Source organism: Nannospalax galili, unplaced genomic scaffold (assembly GCF_000622305.1).
Source record: "Nannospalax galili isolate Female #2095 unplaced genomic scaffold, S.galili_v1.0 scaffold704, whole genome shotgun sequence".
In the NCBI taxonomy this organism is placed as follows: domain Eukaryota; kingdom Metazoa; phylum Chordata; class Mammalia; order Rodentia; family Spalacidae; genus Nannospalax; species Nannospalax galili.
The window spans coordinates 1851346-1870384 of NW_008352394.1; the positions used below are offsets into that span (position 1 = coordinate 1851346).

A 19039-nucleotide genomic window follows, 5' to 3' on the forward strand; every position below is an offset into this window, starting at 1 on the left:
CAGAAAGACCATTGAACCTCAAAACCTGCTCCAGAGGAGAGGAGGGCAAAAGACAAACGACAAACATGGGGAGTCGATTTAGTGAGTCCTGAGTGCAATGAAGAAGGAAGGGACAGAAAACCAATGTGGCTGGAGCTTGGGGACCAGGATGAGGAGTAGAGGGCAGTGAAGTCAGAGAGGTGAATGGCACTTCCATCAGGAAGGAACTTAGAAGGTCTATAAGGTGTTTGGATCATATTCCAAGGACAGTGGAAGTAGGTGAAGAGGGAGTGACAAGATCCAATTAACATTTCTAAGAGGGTATTCCTCATATTGTGTGGTGGGTGCATTATAGGGACAAAGGAACAGAAGTGAAGCACAGGGTTTAGGATACCGGGATAGTACCTCCAAGCATGCATAAGGCTCCAGGTTCAATCCATAGTACCACAAAGGAAAAAACAAACAAACAAAAACAACAAAGTGGGCATACTGACAGACTGTTAAAGCAATCTAGATGAAACAGCACAGTGCTGCTGGGTGTTTGCTGACGGTGTCTGCATGCTTCTTCAGGTCAATTATACATTCAGGGGATGCTTTGAAGGAAGGGCTGAAGCAACCAATGACGACTTAGAAATAGGCACAAGGGGGGCTGGAGAGATGGCTCAGTGGTTAACAACACTGGTTGTTCTTGCAGAAGACCTGGGTTTGAATTCCAGCACCCACATGGCAGCTAACAACTGTCTGTAACTCCAGTCCCAGGGCATCCGAGAGCCTCTTCTGTCCTCCGCGGGCATTGCACGACACAGGTGTGCTTACCTACACGCAGGCAGTACACACATACCATTAAAAAAAGAAAGAAGGAAATAGGCACAAGGGAAACAAAGAACTAACACTGGCTCCAAGGGTCTCGGCTTGAGCAAAGTCACAGGGCTTAGTTGCAATGGGAGTTTTTAAGGGGATGGGGAAGAGAGGAAGAAACATGAATTCAAAAGAGGGGGTGAGATTTTAGGACTTTAATCTCTGGGTAAGCAGAGTCAGACCTCCATTGAAAAGGAAGAAGATTGCTCAAAAGTCCCATGCTTTTAAATTGAGGCTCATCAGTGCTTTGACCTAGAGTTTTCAGATAATTTGCCGGAGACTATCACATCTGTATAGATGCTGATGCTCTGGGGCATATTCCTGTCTTCCTCTCTAAAGGCCAATCTAGGGCTGAAAAGTCTGTGTTCAGAGAGTAGACATTTATGCTGAAAGACCTTTATATGTTTCATGAAAGTTATTTTTGTAAGTGGATTCAAGTAGAATTTAACAAGTAAATATAGCATCCTAAATGACAGTGATCTAAATAGAGATTTGATAGAAACAAAGTATGACGGCACAGCATGGAGACCTTGGGAGGGAATCTGCAGAAAAGTGATGAGATACCTTTCCAAGGCATTGAGGATAGAGAAGGAAGAGGCACAAAGAAAGAACGTTAGCGATCATCAAGGATGTCTGCACTGTGCCATCTCTTCTCTCCCGGGATACCAAAAGGGCAGCTTTCTTCCTCAAGGTCAGCTCAAATTATTTTAGAGGTCAAAAGATGACCTCAGTAGAAATGTGATCGTGTACCTGGCAGGATATTGGGGAAATAATCAGAAAAAATAAGGCAATGTTCAGGGAGCTGCCTGCCCTTATACTGGTCAAGAGTAGCATGTGTCAGTACAGATCTGAAAGAAAGGTTCCAGGAGATTTTGAGTCTTGAGAACATTTGGATGCATCTGTGCTACTGGAGGGTCCAGAGGAGAGCCTCCTAATGCCTAGTTAGTGTGAAACCCAGAAGGATTCATATTAGTCCAACAACTTAAGAACAAAAATATGTACCCTATCTCTACATGAGTCCAAGTGTATAGCTAAAGGTTACATAGCAAGAAACAGTGCCAGACAAGGAAAAACCTTCCTTTGAGTTGTTGACTAGGGTGGTCCAAGAGATGACCCCCGTCCCCAGTTTACACAGGCTATTCCCACAGCCCTTGATTGCAAATGCTCTTAGCTGCTGAGCCATCTCTCCAGCCTCTAATCTTGCTATATTCTTTAAAAGAATGTCTTATTTCTATATCCTTATGGCTAAAGTTGTGTGCTTTACCTAGAGAGGATTTATTTGCTCCTGCTTAGAGCCAAATACAGAATAAGAAAAAAACAGCATCATTTCTCCAAGCAACAATCCTGTGCTCTTTTAGATTATGTACAGCGCACTAGTCCATGGCACATAGGCCTGCCCTAAGACACGTAACTTGAGGTAACAGGAGCTCCAGGAGCAATTGTGCCTTTTCTTCAACTCATTAGGAAGCTCCAGGGCTCTCCTGTAGCTACCCTTAAGGAACTGGGGGGTGTAAGGGAAAGGGTAGTACGTGGCAGAGAAGGACCTCACATTATGGCCAGAGAGCAAAGTGAGGAGGGAGAAGGAATGGGGGTTCCACAGGAAACATTCTCAGTGATTTAAAGATCTCCTAATAGGCTGCACCTTCTAAAAATTTCACCATCCCCCACACAATGCCACCTTGGGGACCAAGCCTTTTAAACATGGATCTTAGGAACACTCAAGAGCCAAGCTAGCCAGTCACAGTAGTTCACCTTTATAATCCCAGCATATAGGGAGCAGAGTCAGGAGGATTGCAAGACCAAGGTCAATCTGAGCTATATAGATAGATATTTTCTCAAAACATCAAGGGGTTAGGCTATATAGCTCAGTAGCAGAGTCCTTATCCAGCACACAAAGCCTTTGTTTGAGCCCTAGCACTTGCACAAAAGCAAACCTAAACTATAGGAAAGCCCTGTGGCTGTACTGAGAGGTGAGTTCTTTGTGGAAGTAATAAAATTAAGAAAGACCGTAAGAGTCCAGTTCCAGAAGATTAATGTCTTCTAAGGAGACCTCAGAGCACTGTCGCTGTCCTACCCTCTGCAGACACATCAAGGAAAGGACACAACAAGAAGGCAGTCATCTACAAGATAGAAGAGAGTCTTCACCAGAAACAGAATTGGACAGAATCGTAGTCTTGGGTTTCTACTCTCTAAAGCTACCGGAAGCTAAGCATGCTGTCTAAGTCACCCAGACTGTGGTGCACTGTTACGGAAGCCCAAGATGGCTAAGGCAGAGAGTTTTTCCTATCCCTGCCTCTGACTCTAAGTCAGATGAGAAACTGGAAAGAGTGCCAAGCACTCCTGGTCATGTGGACTCCGGCTCCTCACTTAAGCTCCTTGGTCTGGAAACCTTTTAACTTTTCTTTTTTTTTTTTTCAAAAAAGCAGGTAACTGAAGATGGAAATATGTCGAATAACAGCAGCTGGTACATATTGCACACTTTAGATTTGCCAGAATTGTTCTAAAAGCTTAGGTCGGCTCTGTCGAGGCATATCAATCACATAGTAGTATTTGCCTTCCTTACAGTTCTATGTATTCTGGCAAATAGTCATTTAACTGTACCTCACTTGTGACAATTAGAATGTAGGACCTGTGCATCACTCCTAGGTGCCACACTATCTATCCTGTTAAAGGAGACCTTTTCTCTACTCATTATCCCTGGTAACCAAGGGTTTTTCTGGAACTATAGTTTTGGCTTTTCAAGACTATCATATAAGGGGCTGGAGAGATGGCTCAGCAGTTAAGAGCACTAGCTGTTCCTGCAGATGACCCAGGTTCGAATCCCAGCACCCCCATGGTGCCGAACAGCTGTCCATAACACCAGTTCCAGAGGATCCGATGCCCTCCTCTGTCCTCCAAAAGCATTGCAGGACACGGGTGCACTTGCATATATGCATACACATAAAGTAAAAATAAAGCAAAAAAATTTTAAAAAGAATATCTTATGAATTGCGAACTTAAGACTTTTGAGCTGGCCTTTCTGATAGCTTTTCTAATAATCAACTTTTAAAATCTTTACAATAATAGCTTCAAGTAAGCATGGTTATTACAGAGTAAACACACATAGAAATGCCATGGAAAGCAATAAGTGCTACACAAATATTATAATTTTATTATTTGCATTATTTTTTTGTAAATATATGGACAAAATTAATCATCAGTGAAAATTGTGTATTGAATGTGACTTCTCAGCTCATCTAGAATCCAAGTGTCAGAGAACAGCAGTGACAGCTGTGTGATATTTCCCTTCAACCCAGATGATAATTTGCCTTGTTCTGGCAGAGTAGCGATGATTTAATTGTGAAAAAAACATTTGGAAAAATATCGTTAGCAAGAAGGTCAAAGACATTCCCTCTTTGACTAATCCAGAAATATTTGGTTTTGAAGTCACTAAGTAATCACTCTTGTGTTTATGACAAGATTTGTTTCTGTAAATGAGAAGAGGCAACCAAAAATATTCTAGGTTTCAAAATTCAGCAGTTTCAGGATTAGCAGTAATCAGGTCTTGGTGTACAAGAGACAGTGGCCAGACTAGTACCCGCATTTCTCCTAGCTGACTGAGAGCTGTGTCATTCCGGAGTGAGAAGCAAGGGTTGAGTTTCTTGCCAGGCAGAAGCCTCCACGGAAGCTTCAGCTCATTCTGGGTAACAGAATTCTCAACTTCCTGGATGAGGTCACAGTGCACCCACGGTCTGACCACAGGAATTCCTCCCAGGTTCTTCTCCAAGGGTAGAATCTTGTCAATATTGTTTCTCTCTCTTGTTTTTAACCTTCTGTTATAAATGCAATAGATGGTAGATGAATAAATAAGGTCCAGTGGTTGCTTTAAGTGTACAGCTTTCATAAATTTTTAAGAAACAGATCAGGAGAAATTGCTGAAGCAAAGCAATCTTGCACAGGGTGTGACACAGGGGTCTAGGAGCCTCTTCAATATTTAATGCAGCCAAAAGCCTCTGACAACTAATCATCTCTTAATGGGGTTTACCCTTTGGCCTGAATGTTTCTATGGAAGTAAAATATTTGGCTTCCAAACAAGTTATCACTCACTTGCTGAGTAAATACCACAAGCTGGAAGTGGCCCCCCAGGCATCATTGGTCTTTGCTGGTCAAGTTTATCAGGTTCCAGGTTAGCATCACTTGTCTTTAAATCGCCTGTCATTTCGGAGTCAGCTAGTCATTGGCACTGGTCTGTACAAAGCCTCTTGCCTTCCTGCGTGTTTCTCCTAAACACAGAATAGAGTCTATCAGAGAAGTGGATAGTAGAGGTCAGAATGATCACGTAGAGAAATAAAAATCAAACTGAGAAAGGCTAAACACAGCACTGAAGTAAGTCCACACAAAAGAGATTTGAGGGGAAATGCAAAACATCAGAGTGAGTCCAGGGCTGGTAAGGCGCTGGAAAGGAAAGTGGGTGTAGTCAGAGAACAGAGGAGAGAGTGAAGGAACAAGAGGGACGTGCGCTTACCGAGAAGCCACACAGAGGGGACGCTCATGTTGTCACTTCCTGGTCCATAGCTCAGTCTTCTGGGAAATGAACTGTGCCTTCCTCACTAACTAGTGCCATGGAGAGCGATGCTTTGTATGTGTGAAGCAAACAACAGTAACAAAGAGAACTAGGCTGTCATCATGAAGGGAGCTGAGCCACGGAGTTATCTTCAGTACTGAAGGTCACCAATTCATGCCTGTACCTACTCAGCAAGTTCTTTAATTTTTCCAATCCTAGTTTCCAAATGTACACAAAGAAATTGCTTGCTAAGGCGTCATTCACAATTTACAACCTGATAACCAGATTATATACTGAAAAATGCTTAGGTAAGAAATAAATTTTGTGTCCTAGGGCTAGAGAGATGGTTCAGTGGTTCAGAACACTGGCTGCTCTTGCAGAAGACCTGGGTTTGGATTCCAGCACCCACATGGCAGCTAGCAACCATCTGTAACTCCAGTTCCAGGGGATCTGATGCCTTCTTCTGCCCCGCCCCCCTGGCACTGCATGACATAGGTGTACTTGCATACATGCAGGCATATCACTCATACACATAAAATAAAGATAAATCAACCAAAACAAAGGAAAGAAATTTTGTGATTGTGGTGATTAGATGTGCCCACCTTGATTTAAAGATAATAAAATCGGGCTGGGCATGGTGGCGCCCGCCTTTAATCCCAGCACTTGGGAGGCAGAGGCAGGCAGATCTTTGTGAGTTCAAGGCCAGCCTGGTCTACATAGTGATCAAGGCCAGCCTGGTCTACATAGTGAGTTCCAGGACAGCTGGGGCTACAAGGAGACCCCGTCTCAAAAAAGACAGAAAAAAAAAAAAAAAAGATAAAATCACTGATTTCTAATTCAAAGGAATCTTACCAAGGGCCTTTTAGTATTTTCTCTAGGTTTTCATCTTAAAATACTTTGTAAGCAGATAGATTTAAGATATTCAATTCCAAAACTCAGTTGTAATTTTTATTTTTGACCAAATTATTTTATATAAATTACTACCCAAATGATGAGGTGTCATTCCTTTCTTGATGTGTTTTAAAAATGGAATCCATTTTTCTCAACTTAATTTAATGTACTGAGCCCTTGGGCCCCAGGCAAACACTCTCATTAGCTTTACTGCTTTAGTCAAATCATAGTGATTAACAGCCCATTAGTCAGAAAGGTCCTTTTATTATTTCATGGCTTAATTGCCTTTTTATTTTTTAAGAATATTTTATTTATTTTTATTCTATGAATATGAGTTTTGCCTGCATGAATGTAATGCCCATGGAGGTCAGAAGAGGGCATCAGAACTGGAGTTATGGATGGTCATTAGCCACCATGTGGATTCTCAGATCCAAACCAGGGTCCGCTGCAAGAGCAGCCAATGCTCTCAACCTCTGAGCCGTCTCTCCAGCCCCTTAATTGACTTCCTTGGTCTCTCCTTTTCATTTTATAGCCTCAGAAGTGAGACAACTAGTGACCAAATTAAGACCAACACTCCCACAATTATGCACTAAGCAGCCTTCCTAGACCTCATCCAGCTCCCCACCAAGAGCAGACCCATCCCATGTAGACACCATTCTGAGGAATGGGCATCTGGCACCACTTAACCCTTACCTGCATGTCATCCCCAGGAGTGTGGGTTGTGTTTTAGTAGGTTAAGAATTTCATTAATTCATATTTGTTGTATCAAACAACAAATAAAAAAGACTTTCCCTGAATCAAATGTAAGACTTTGTTTGGAGATGTATTTGGAGGTTGGATAAGAGAACAGTGAAGACTGATCTCTTCAAAAGAACACACTGTGAATTCCTCCACAAACAGCAGCACTCAGAAGAGCTTTCCTTTTTTGCTCACCAGCAACCCCTTCAGCTTCTTCTAAATATAACTTGATTCATGTCCATCCTTCTTTGGACAGGTTATGCATTAGTAGAAGGGAGTGTCTGCTTTGCACCACAGCTACACTAAAGGCATTGAACAGTCACTGAGCAGTGGAAGGGAGGTTTCCTTGAAATGATGGAGCATGAGTCTGCCTTTCAGAGAACTTTGGTTGCAGGAAGGAAAGGGATATCCAACCTTCTGAGAGGATAAGTAAGTTTTCTCTGAGTGAGGAGCCATAATTTGGCCTGTTGGAGGAATGCAGAACATTCGCTGGACCCTAGAGAAACCCAGAAGCACAAAGTGGCCCATCAGGACGTTTAGCAGGAGAGTTTGTATGTAGCTTTGGCCAACTGGCCAGTGTCTTTTCCAGAAAGTAACTGTTGAGGATATTGTGGTAACTGAATGTGAATCTTTGTAGAAGGTGAAACACTGTCTGTTGATGAATAATTAGCATGGCAAAGTGGTGGTGGGTAATTATAGAACCATAGAGTGTTGTACTAGAAGTAACCAAGAACTGCCCTAATGCTATTGATCAAAAGGAACCAATCCAGGCTGGAACGAGAAACTTAGTCCCTTGGGTTGAAGACAATCAAAATTGCAAGTGGAATCAACTCCCTGGCTAACTGGATTTTGAATCTTCCATCTGTTTTGCTCAGCTGTTGTAATGAAGAGCATACAGCCTTCCCCAACCTGAATCTTGGCAAGTCCCCAGAGAACCATGAACTGGTGGGCAACCAGGGGAAGAAATTAGACTCCTGGTGTCATACCGGGGATCACATTCAATCTTGCAAGCATTTAAGCGAGGATGTGAGGGCAGGTTGCCAAATAGCACAGTACAGAACAGGCATCTCCTTGTACTTGAGCTTGCTCAGCTTGTGGCTTTGTATGGCCTGAAAGCCATCAAGTGTCTGTGACAAAAATATGACAGCAATTTGTTACAACTGTGACTGTTTTTTTAAGGGGGCCTATTCTTATGACATGCTCCAAAATCCTGAGGCAAAGCTTGAAGGGAAGTGCTCATAAATGGTCTAAATGGATTCTGAAAACTTATGAACCCTGCCTGAACTTTGGTAAGATTGTCCCACCACTCACCATTTGACAACAGAACAAGGAAGGCATTATTTATCACAGCATATGTGAAACCCCCAATGAGAGTCCTAGAAGAATTAAAGTGAAAAAGAAAAGAATCTGGCCCAAAGAGAAGCAAGCATAAAATAAATGATCTAATGGGAAAACATATAAATCAAAATGTGGACCTTTCCTTTGCCTCTCCTTTAGAGGAAATAAGAACTTTTTCTAGCAATGGGGGACAAAGCATCCAGGGGTACAATCTGCACAGCCAGGGGTACAATCTGCAACTGAAGGGTGTGGGAGTCCCCTGTGTTGACTCCACCCCCTCCTGCATACAGAATGACTGCTGCCCATTGGAGAAGCAATAGCACACCTGAGAAGGAGCTGACCTTTGGAAATATTTAGGCATTAAGACTTAGAGAGCACTCTCACATGAGCAAGCCTCGAGTGGCCTGGAAGCCTCCACCTCCCTGTGCTCATGAACCAGTCCTGTCTCTTACAATCTTTGTGCCTCCTCTTCCGTGATGGTCCCTGAGCCGTGGGTGGGTGAGGTTCCATATAGAAGTCCCATCCTACACTCTACAGTCTCTTACTCAAATGTGGGACCCACGTCAGCCCAATTAAACAAGGGCCCTAAGAGGATGTGAGAAATAGGTGGCGGGTCAGCACTAGATAAAGAACTATTTGAGACTGGTTGCTGCTGGGTGAGGGAGAGTCTGACTTACGTATGACCACTGGATGGGCTGACTAGACTCCAGCGGACGCATTTACACTGAAGGACATTTGGGTACAAACACCTGAATGAATAGGACTCAGCATGTATGGCAGAGTGCATAGGGTTTGGTGGGGGGAGGGGAGAGGCATGGATGGGGGAGGGGGTTTGGATATGAATAGGAAATATTGTATGAAATTTAAAAAGCTCAATAAAAATTAAAATCAAGCACTCTCACAAATGTCAGCTTCAGTACTGACCTTATGAAAACCTGGGGAAGTTACACATTGTTACCGACAGTTTGTAGAGAACCTAGACAGAAGAGCAGTGTTGCCTCTTGTCAAGATTATCCAAGTAGGAAATAGATAGGCATACTTACAGAGCCCAAAGTGTCTAATATTACAAGTTAGTGGTGAACACTGTATACTTCTGCGGGTATTTGCACAAATAAAGCCCAATGCTTTGACAGATCAACACACCCCAAAGTTTGTAGATGTCTGAATTCTAGGCGACCACTCTTACAAACATATGTTCATGTGCTTTTGTAACTAGAAAAACTAAACCTATTCTTGTTTGTTAAACTTCTCAGATACTTGTATGATTTTGTGCTTTGTGAATTGGAAGAGACTCAGTTACAGGTTAGAGACTATGTGATACATTTGACCTAAAAACTTTGGAGATACAGCTCACGTTCTAAGAGACTGTCATACAAAACCTACCATATTGGCTCACACCTCAACTCTATGCTGATCACAAATCAGGATTATAACTTCAATATTTTCATAAACAGAATATTATGTCTTTTGCACCAAAATCCTTCCTCTCTTGTTCCATTCACAGTGCTGAAATTCTCTCTACTGCAGTTGCCTACCCCTGTACCCTTTCCTTTTAGGGTTTCTGTGAAGCCAAAGCTGTCACATTTATAAATAGCTCTTACACAAAGAATCTGCATAGGACATAACAGATTCCTTCCCAAAGAAGAATGTCCCAAATATAAATTTTTTTCAGAAATTTTAGCAGACACCTGAACTTTTTGTTCAAAATACCCCTCTTCACCTATGCATTAACACTACAACTCAGCAAACACAGAAAGAAACCAAAGTTGCCGACTTCATTGTGAGGTGACACTCTGTAAGTCTCACTTGGACCCCTGGAGATCTGTTTTATCTAATGAGAAATAACAGGGACCAAATAGCACACAGTGGAGCCAGCTGTACCCTTGCCTCATGCTGTGATGAATTAATATTATGGTAGCCTTCTTAAGAGAAAGGAAAAGTTACAATTAATAGGAAAAGAGGGTCTGTAGGGATGGGAAATTTCTCCCCTTTGATTTTCTTCCATCCCTGTTTATGCACACCGTCTTCAAGCAGAGAAATATTGCATTTAGGACTTTAGTAGGTCGCCAGTAGATGCTATGTAGGTGAAAAGGGCCGGTAGGAATATCTAGACCTTAGTCTTATCTTTACCATCTGTCAGAGTGTTATCTTAGGCAAATCTTAAGGTGGTAGGAGCAATATCATTATGTACAGCCTCGTGGTGCCACCACAAATCTTGGGTCCTCTGCATGTTCATGAGATTAGGGGGGGCCGGGAGGAGCTGTTTTGTAACTACATAGAATTTCCCAAAGTATATTTTCAGAGAACGTCAAGGAGACAGGGAATGCTATACTACAGGGGTTAATCTTAGAAAAATATGTGTGGCCATGTTCTCAGATTTTTCTGTCATGTAACAGGAGGAGAAGTGTACCAAGCTTTGGGGAGTTGCAGAGTCAATTTCTGCCTGACCACAGAACAGCCCTTGCTTTGCTGTGGTGAAGGTTGCCTTTGCTGGAAGGAATCATTTCACCATTGGACCCTGGGTCCATCTGGAAACATTGACTTTGTGTATTTTAGCAGCTTCCCTTTGCCAAAGTCCTGAGCAGATGGAGACAACAGGGTTAACAGGGTGGATGTCCTGCCACATGGTCAGGACAGCATCCTGACATCTGCATCCTTTCTGGTTGGTCAGGGTCTGTGCCGCGTTGGTTGAAGTTTGAATACTGACCCTAAGAGAAAACGTCGTCACTGCTGTCAGACACACAGGCAGGTGCACATGAGAAGCATGTGCTCATGTGACATCAAATCTTGTCCTGTTGCCGAGGGAGGAGTTACAGAGTGCAACACTGACTCAGGCCAACTGACCTTTCTGGGTGCTGGGTTTACTAAGAGCTGAAGAGTAAAGATGTGGGACACCTTAGCCCTCAGCCAGCAAGTGGTGCCTCCACTTCGCACTTGAACTCACTGCACAGGGGAGAGTGGGCACATGGCCCCTTTCACACTTTTGTGATCTCTTTGATTCTAGAAGCATCTGTGAAGACGACTGAGCCTACTGGATAACTCTAGCACTTCAGCTCCTTTGGGTTCTGGAGTGAAGGGACACATATCAGATGTTTTTAGTTCATTTCCTTCATATAAAAAGCCCCAAATCAATATTGAGAGTGACAACTGAGCAGTCAGTCTGCGTGGCGTTCACCTACTGTCACATGGAGCCGACAGTTGTTCCTGAGGCCTAATTTATGCTGTCGGGTGTCAGTGTGGCCTGTGGCCCGGTGGTGCCAGGGGATTGCCAGAATGAGAAATGGGCCTCACAGGCCCCAGGGCTACTCTACAGGAATTCTATCACAGTTTTAAAACCAAAACGCCTGATATGCTCCAAACCTGAAAATGACATTATTTCCCTATGAAACAGAAAATCACAAACTTTTCTCCTTTGTCAATCAAGTCTCTGTCATCTGTGCTAGTGCAACTGCTGGCTGATGCCCCAGCATGTGTTTTCACTAAAATGGGCATTTTTCTTTAAATATATATTTATTTAACACTGTAAATAAGCTAAGTAGCCAGCACCTTATGGTAGAGGAGAGTCAAAAGCTTAGTTCTTTGGGTCAAAAAGCAGTGTACACCTCAGTTACTTACAAGTAAAATGGGGACAAAAACCTCCATTTGGGACCACTAAGTTGGGACACAGAGCCCTTTTCTTGCTATCCCGGTCAAACTATCATTAGCATGAATAAATGTTATATATTTAATATAATTAGTGTTAATTCATAGACTGGGCCATCCTCCCAACAAAAGCCACATGTGTGAATTTTTAAAGCCAAGGTGAACTTCCACCTGGTTGTCTCTTCTCCTACCTTGTTCTGAGTGATGGAGAATTGCAAATAATATTTAGAACGTTGTTTTGATCATTCTTTGCCTTCTGTCTCTGTTACTTGAGATGATGAAGAAATTACATGACCCCTTTGTGTTTATAAACCAAGAAGGAAGAACCATCTCCTGCACATCACCCTCCATGTGTGGTTCCAAGTGACTGACACTCCCTTTGATCCCTTTCCTGCCAGGTTGGTGGCCACACGATGCTGCCCATTCGCTGGATGCCTCCAGAGAGCATCATGTACAGGAAATTCACCACAGAAAGTGACGTCTGGAGCCTTGGGGTCGTGTTGTGGGAGATCTTCACCTATGGCAAGCAGCCCTGGTACCAACTATCAAACAATGAGGTGTGCAAGATTCAAGAGAGACTCCCTCCACTCACAGCACTAGCACTGAAACCGCAGAGGCAGCCAGGGCCTTGGGCTAGGGGCAAGGGCATGATCACATGTGGCTTTGCTGAAAGCAGCTGCTTTCTCTAAATATCCTGCTGTGAACCTGCATTTCGTAGTCTAACTTGAATACTCTGAGAAAAAGAAAAGCTCGATGCTCGCTGGTGCAGCCTTGCTCTCTAATGACGGACGAGGAATGACTGACGCAGCTGTCGCATTGTAGTGGGGGTATCAGCATTGTTCCACGAAGTTGAGGCATTCTCCTTATTTGCAGGTTTTACTAGAGCATCAGCTATTAGTGAAAAGCTGAAGCATTTTGTTTGCCTCTTCTGATCCCTTTGTCAGTATAGTTTCCCCTTGGAATCCCTGAGGAGTCGATTCCATGAACTCCCTGGATACCAAAGCTTAGAATGCTCCAGCTCCTTACACAGAACGATGCAGTACTTGCATGCCACCTGTGCTTCTCCTTCTGTGCAGGTTATCACCGGCTTACATATAAGATCCAACAAATGCGAGCAATGTGAATAGTTTTTATGCTCTTTGTTTGGGGAATGACGACAAGGGCAAAAAAGCCCACATATGCTCAGTATAGATGGAAATTTCTTTCAAATGTTTTCAGTCTACAGTTGTTTGGTTGAACATCTGGAGTCCATGGGTCCAGATAGCCAGCAGCATGTCTGTGTTTGAGGCACAGCATCTTGGTCAGGCATTCCCTAATATCCAATGTACCTGCTCACTTCTGTTGCTGGGGGTTTGCAGCCAGTCAATGACTTACACAAAAGTAAATCAGATTTCATCCCTGGCCTGTGACAAGTAAAACCCACGAGACTTTCTACATGAAATTTAGGAGCACTCCTTGTGAATAAATCATTTCTTTACCAGTTGTATGAAATTATAGTGATCAGAGAGATAGCTAGAAACCAATCAATTCAACCATGATTTATACCAGTCTTTAAAGATTGCTCCCTGGTGAGACAAATAGAGTGAACTACCTTTTTAAAGACTCCTTTCTAGCTAGGCATGGTGATGTATGCCTGTAATCCCTGGACACTAGAGGCTGAGATAAGAGGACTGTGAGTTTGCAGGCAGCCTGAAGTCTATAGCAAGACCCTACTAAAACCAAAAGCCCTGACTTGCTCACTAGAGATTAGAAAGGGAAGGTTTGAGGCAGAGTATAGACAAAAGCTGCATGATGGTAGCACCACCCAGGTGCACAGGGGGATGAATTCTAGTACCTGCAGCACTGTAGTGTGACTAGATTTGCAAGGTTTATTACATATTGTATGAAGAGCTACAAGGTAAGAGTTTAGTGCAGAATGTCAATTGGTGAGTTATCAGTGGTCCCTCAATAGGAGCTTATACAACCGCATTAGCAGAATAGTATTCAACAATTATTAAGGACAGGAATTTATGAAGAATTAAAAGGGAGGAGTTTAAAGATTCCCAAGTCAAAGACATGGTAAATGTTTAGGGAGATAGGCATACTAATTACCTTGATTTAATCACTGCATTTCATGTGTGTATATGTAATATATACACATATTTAAAAGACAGTGATTATATTATGTGTGTATATATGTGTGTGTGTGTGTGTGTGTGTGTGTGTGTATGTATGTGTGTATGTGTGTGTTTGTGTGTGTATGTGTGTATCTGTGTGTATGAGATATATGTGTGTGTGTGTGTGTGTGTGTGTGTGTGTATGTGTGTGTGTCTCAAATTATCACACCATACCCAAGAAATAAGTACAATGATTTTATTTGACTTTGTGAAAGTTAAAGAAAAAAAAGGTTCCCGTCCCCGGTTCCTCTCCCTTCCTGGTTCCTCTCTCTCCTAGACATTTATCCCATGATCATGGCCTTCCTCCTGCTGATCTTGCCTTTGATCTCTCCCCAGGTGATTGAATGCATCACTCAGGGCCGAGTCCTGCAAAGGCCTCGCACATGCCCCCAAGAGGTGTATGAGCTGATGCTGGGGTGCTGGCAGCGGGAGCCACACATGAGGAAGAACATCAAAGGCATCCACACCCTCCTGCAGAACTTGGCCAAGGCATCTCCGGTCTACCTGGATATCCTAGGCTAGGACCCTTGTCCCCAGATCGATCCTTTCCAACTCACTCCTCAGACTGGCCGACAGGATGAACATCTTTAACTGCCACTGGATGTCATGACCTTGCTGTCCTTCACTCTGGCAGTATTAACAAGACACCGAGATGCTTTCAGAGGGAAGCAGTGTGCACCTCTCCATCCACAGACACAGTATTAATGTCCCTTGGCGGTATCTTTTTCTCTCTTTCCATCTCCTTTGGTTTGTTTCCTTTTTCCCATTCTGTTTTTCCCCCGTTTTCCCTTCTTCATGGTCCTTCCCCTCTTCTTGATCAATCTGGCTTCTGCGTTCCTATTAACTGTGCATAGACAAAGGCCTTAACAAACCTAATTTGTTATATCAGCAGACACTCCAGTTTGCCCACCACAACTGACAATGCCTTGATGTATTCCTGCCTTTGATGTGGATGAAAAAAAGGGAAAACAAATATCTGACTTAAACTTTGTCACTTCCGCTGTACAGACATCGAGAGTTTCTATGGATTCACTTCTATTTATTTATTATTATTACTCTTCTTATTGTTTTTGGATGGCTTTAGCCTGTGTATGAAAAGGAAAACTTATGTTCAATCTGGGAAAACTTTATTTATGGGAGATGGAAAACAAAGAGAGAGAAGATTTCTTCTAGACCACAGTATGGGAGAAACAAAGGCAAAAGCAGTGGAATCAACTGTCAGCCCTACCTAGGAACACCCAGCAACCATCAGCGAGGAGGAACGTGTTTGGCACCTTCCCCTGAGGACCATCCTGAGGAGTAAAAGGAACACTGAACTCTGTGCCATGGACAGAGTTTCCCATCACAAACACTGGTGTGCAGTAGGAAAAAAAAGATGATTTCCATGAGACACAAGACGGCACTTCATATACTCAGTCCGTGTGGTTGGTCATAATGATAACACTGGCATGTCCTTGAGCATTATCTACCGAGCTTTTGTTGAAAAGAAGTGGATTCTTGTCCAGAGATCATTCTAGGGTCAGGTGGGGATTCTGTGGACTTGATAAAGACAGGACTTACAATTTGGAGGCAAGTTTCTCTTACTTTGAACTTTTCAGACAGCAATTCCCTTCAACCCCAACCCTCCACTCCTACCTGCCCTTCTAACTGTGCAAACAAAATTGTGCATGGTCTTTGTCAATTAATACCTTGTATGCAGAAACTGCTGCTCCAGATGTGTGCCCAATAGGTAGAGCAGATCCATAAAAGGTCTAACTTACATAATTTAGTGGAGTTTTGGGCTCATTAGCTGAAAACAACATCTCTGCCTTGTGCATTTGGTGATGATAGGTTTTACTTAATCTGGACCCTGAAGCCTGGATATCTTCAGTATGTCAAAGCCACAGACTGTGGGGCAGGCAGAATCCATCCCCAAAGAATAGGAATGCTCACTCGGGGACATCACACGAGTTCATGCTCAGTGTGCACAGGTCAACTCTCTTGCTCTGGGCTCTGGTTTGGAGAAGGGTTTCATTCTAATGTACTCCATTGTCAACATGCTGTTTTGTTTCTCTATGCTCCATTAAAAAGTTTAAAAAATGGCAGAGTATGCCAATGGGAGACCATGCCCAGACTGAGCGTGGAGCTGTACTTCTGGGCAAAGTCATTGGTTTTTCAGAAAGAGAGTGTAAATTTAAGAAGAAATTCACAGTTATTTGGGTAGTGGGTTATACCAAGTCTGTTCCCCTGTTCCCCTCTGTGAGGGGAAGTTCGCTACATGCAGCATCTTTATAACATGAACTGGATAGAAGAGAGTGAGCTTAGTTCACCTTAGGTCATTTTATTTAGTGTTTATTTCTGAAGGTGCAAGAGCTCTAGATTGGTTTTACTTGTGCCCATTCATTTCTGGAGCACTTTGTTCTCTATTATAGGCTTTGGAAGCCAGTTCCCAAAAAAACTGAATGTGTAAATTAACAGAGAACAAAAGGAAATCCAGCATCAGCTGTTCAAGCCAGGGGTTGGACGAGGCAAACATTATGGTCCTTTCAGTTCTGCACTGGTCCAGGAGAGAAGGGAGCTCTTTGTGAAAATAAAGCCCTCCAGAATACATATAATAATATAATGAAAGCCATATCTCCGTGATATACACGGACACATATATATCATATTAAGGACCCATGGTACTGTTTAAAACACTATGGAACTGTGAAGAAGTAAAGAAGGGGCAGATTTGTACAGACTGTTCTAGATTCCATCAGTGATGGCCTAAAAACTTACACAGATTTGTCACTCTGTGTGTCTAACCAGCTGCTCTGGGAGAAAAAGCTGCAGGTTACTTAAGAGAGAGCAAAGGTGATACTTTAAGAGGTCAAATTTATGGAGGGCTGTGCAGTTTTACATGAAAGATTTGTTATGAGAATATGGGAGCATTCCATTCCAGTTTTGTATTTTTCTCTGCAGGAAAAAAAAGAAAAAAAAAGAATTTCCTTATACTTTTTGACAAGTGTCTGAAGGTTTTAACACGAAAGAGTCTATGCAAGTTCAAAGTTTTATAATGATTTATACTGCATTATTATTATTATTATTATTATTCTCTGTTGTCTCAGGAATATGTGCTGACTTCAGAGTTATTTTGCATTGAGACAGCATCAGATTGCTTTTAAAGTAGTCAATGAGCCACAGGATATCTTAAAATACTGTTGTTCCTCCAGTACTCTCTTTCTCATGGTATTTTAATTTTCAGAAATGCAACATTCTTATTTTAAAATGGGTTGATTCCCAAATATGGCTTGCCATCAAGCGTGTTAAACCCAAACACACTCTGACAGTCACTCCATTTCTAAATTGTTTCATAGTTTCTAAAGTCTCTTCACATGCATTCGCAAATTATTCATAGTTTTCATGGGTGAAGAAATCAAGACTCGGAGAAGCTCACTGGCCAAACATGGGCTTCATCCAAGTACTCTGATTTTATAAGTTCATGATTCTGTCCACTAGAGATGCTAATATACAAACGAGACATTCAGGCAAGAAAGCATGCTACAATGTCCAAGAAAAGGGATGTGACGTTAGAACAAAGGGAAACACGATGGGTATAAGCAGCTGAGATGTAACATGCGTGTTCGTGCCCACTTCTGCTGACTCGTGTACGCTGAAACAGTGTCATAATCTGCCTCATTTAGAAAACACTTTGAACGCTGCTACCAAGGATTCTACCAGAATTCATGCACGCGTGTTCATGTCAGCTCTGCTTGTCGTGTTTTCATGTATTTATATATATATGTTATAAACACTTGATTTATACATATACAAATGCACATATGTAGTGTGTTTGTGTGTTTATGTATAAATATATAGGCACATGGTAATAGAACAATTATAAGTAGGGTGCAGTATGAATAATTTGCTTAAAATCTGCTAAATAACCAAAACTTTTTAATGTCACGTGGCAGTTAATGTTTCCATTCTCCACGTGAGGACTACATTCAACCCTGTGCAGTCCTTCTTGGATGGAAGATGTATTTAAAGTAGTATACTTCCCGACACAATAGACTGAAAGCCATCCCTGTCCATCAAGTCCTCCCTCTGGTCTTTGCAAAGGAAAATGCAGACAAATCGATCTCCTATGTGCAAGCCCAGGAAAGAAGATGCCAAGTTTCATCTGTTTGCATATTTGTATCATGTTCACTTTTTCCCATTGTGACCCTTTTGCACCTGAATTCAGAGACTGAGCATTCTAGATGTAGACTGGAATTTTGTTGGGAAACCAGTGTCTTGAAGGCCAATGGGCAGAATGTCCAAGATTCCACAGCAAGACTCCCTCGTCTATGTGCCTAATGATTCCCTCTGTGTGGGGAACATGAGCCATGGTTTGGGTGTTCTCCCTTGTAAACGCTGGACAGCAGGATCCCTGGTCAAGAGCAGATTTTCCTTTAGCCTTTCCTGTTTCAAACAGGACTGACAGTGATAACAGTCGCATTAAGTTATGTCTAATATTTTGAGTGGCAGCATGAACACGTACACCCTCATTGCCTTGCCTCCTCACTTTTTCTCACAAATTTGAGAGCTTTTGTTTCCAACATTAATCTTCCATTTAGCCCCGTATCACTTTAAAGGAAATCTTCCGAGAAATGGTTATTCGCCCAAATCCCCAAATGTCCAACTTAGCAGTCAAAGCTAAGTCTTTGAAATGTAGAACTGGAATGTAGAAACTCAGGTTGTGATAGCTTGTACATGAATTTCAGAAGTTGTTCTAAAGAATCAGGGTGGGAGGGATTTGTAGTTTACAATAGGGCAGGAAGGGATAGTTTCTTGTTGTGAAGGCTGGAGTAAGTCACTGCTGCTAAAGTCAAACTTCTTGACTATCCTTAGCTTTTGCATCCCGTCTTCTTTCCCTTTGACTTATTATTTATTT

The 19039-nt window shown here is 42.5% G+C and overlaps 1 protein-coding gene across 10 annotated transcripts in view; it reads left to right on the plus strand.

Annotated features, from left to right (window-relative positions):
- Ntrk2 (neurotrophic receptor tyrosine kinase 2) overlaps positions 1-18691 on the plus strand; it is a 385346-nt gene extending 366655 nt beyond the window's left edge. For all 10 annotated transcript variants that reach the window (XM_008849411.2, XM_029554243.1, XM_029554241.1 and 7 more), the window contains 2 exons: positions 12388-12546; positions 14482-18691. In XM_008849411.2, the coding sequence (XP_008847633.1) occupies positions 12388-12546; positions 14482-14667 (345 nt within the window). In that variant the 3' untranslated portion in view covers positions 14668-18691. The remainder of the gene's footprint in view (positions 1-12387; positions 12547-14481) is intronic.
- Positions 18692-19039: the final 348 nt, after the last annotated feature.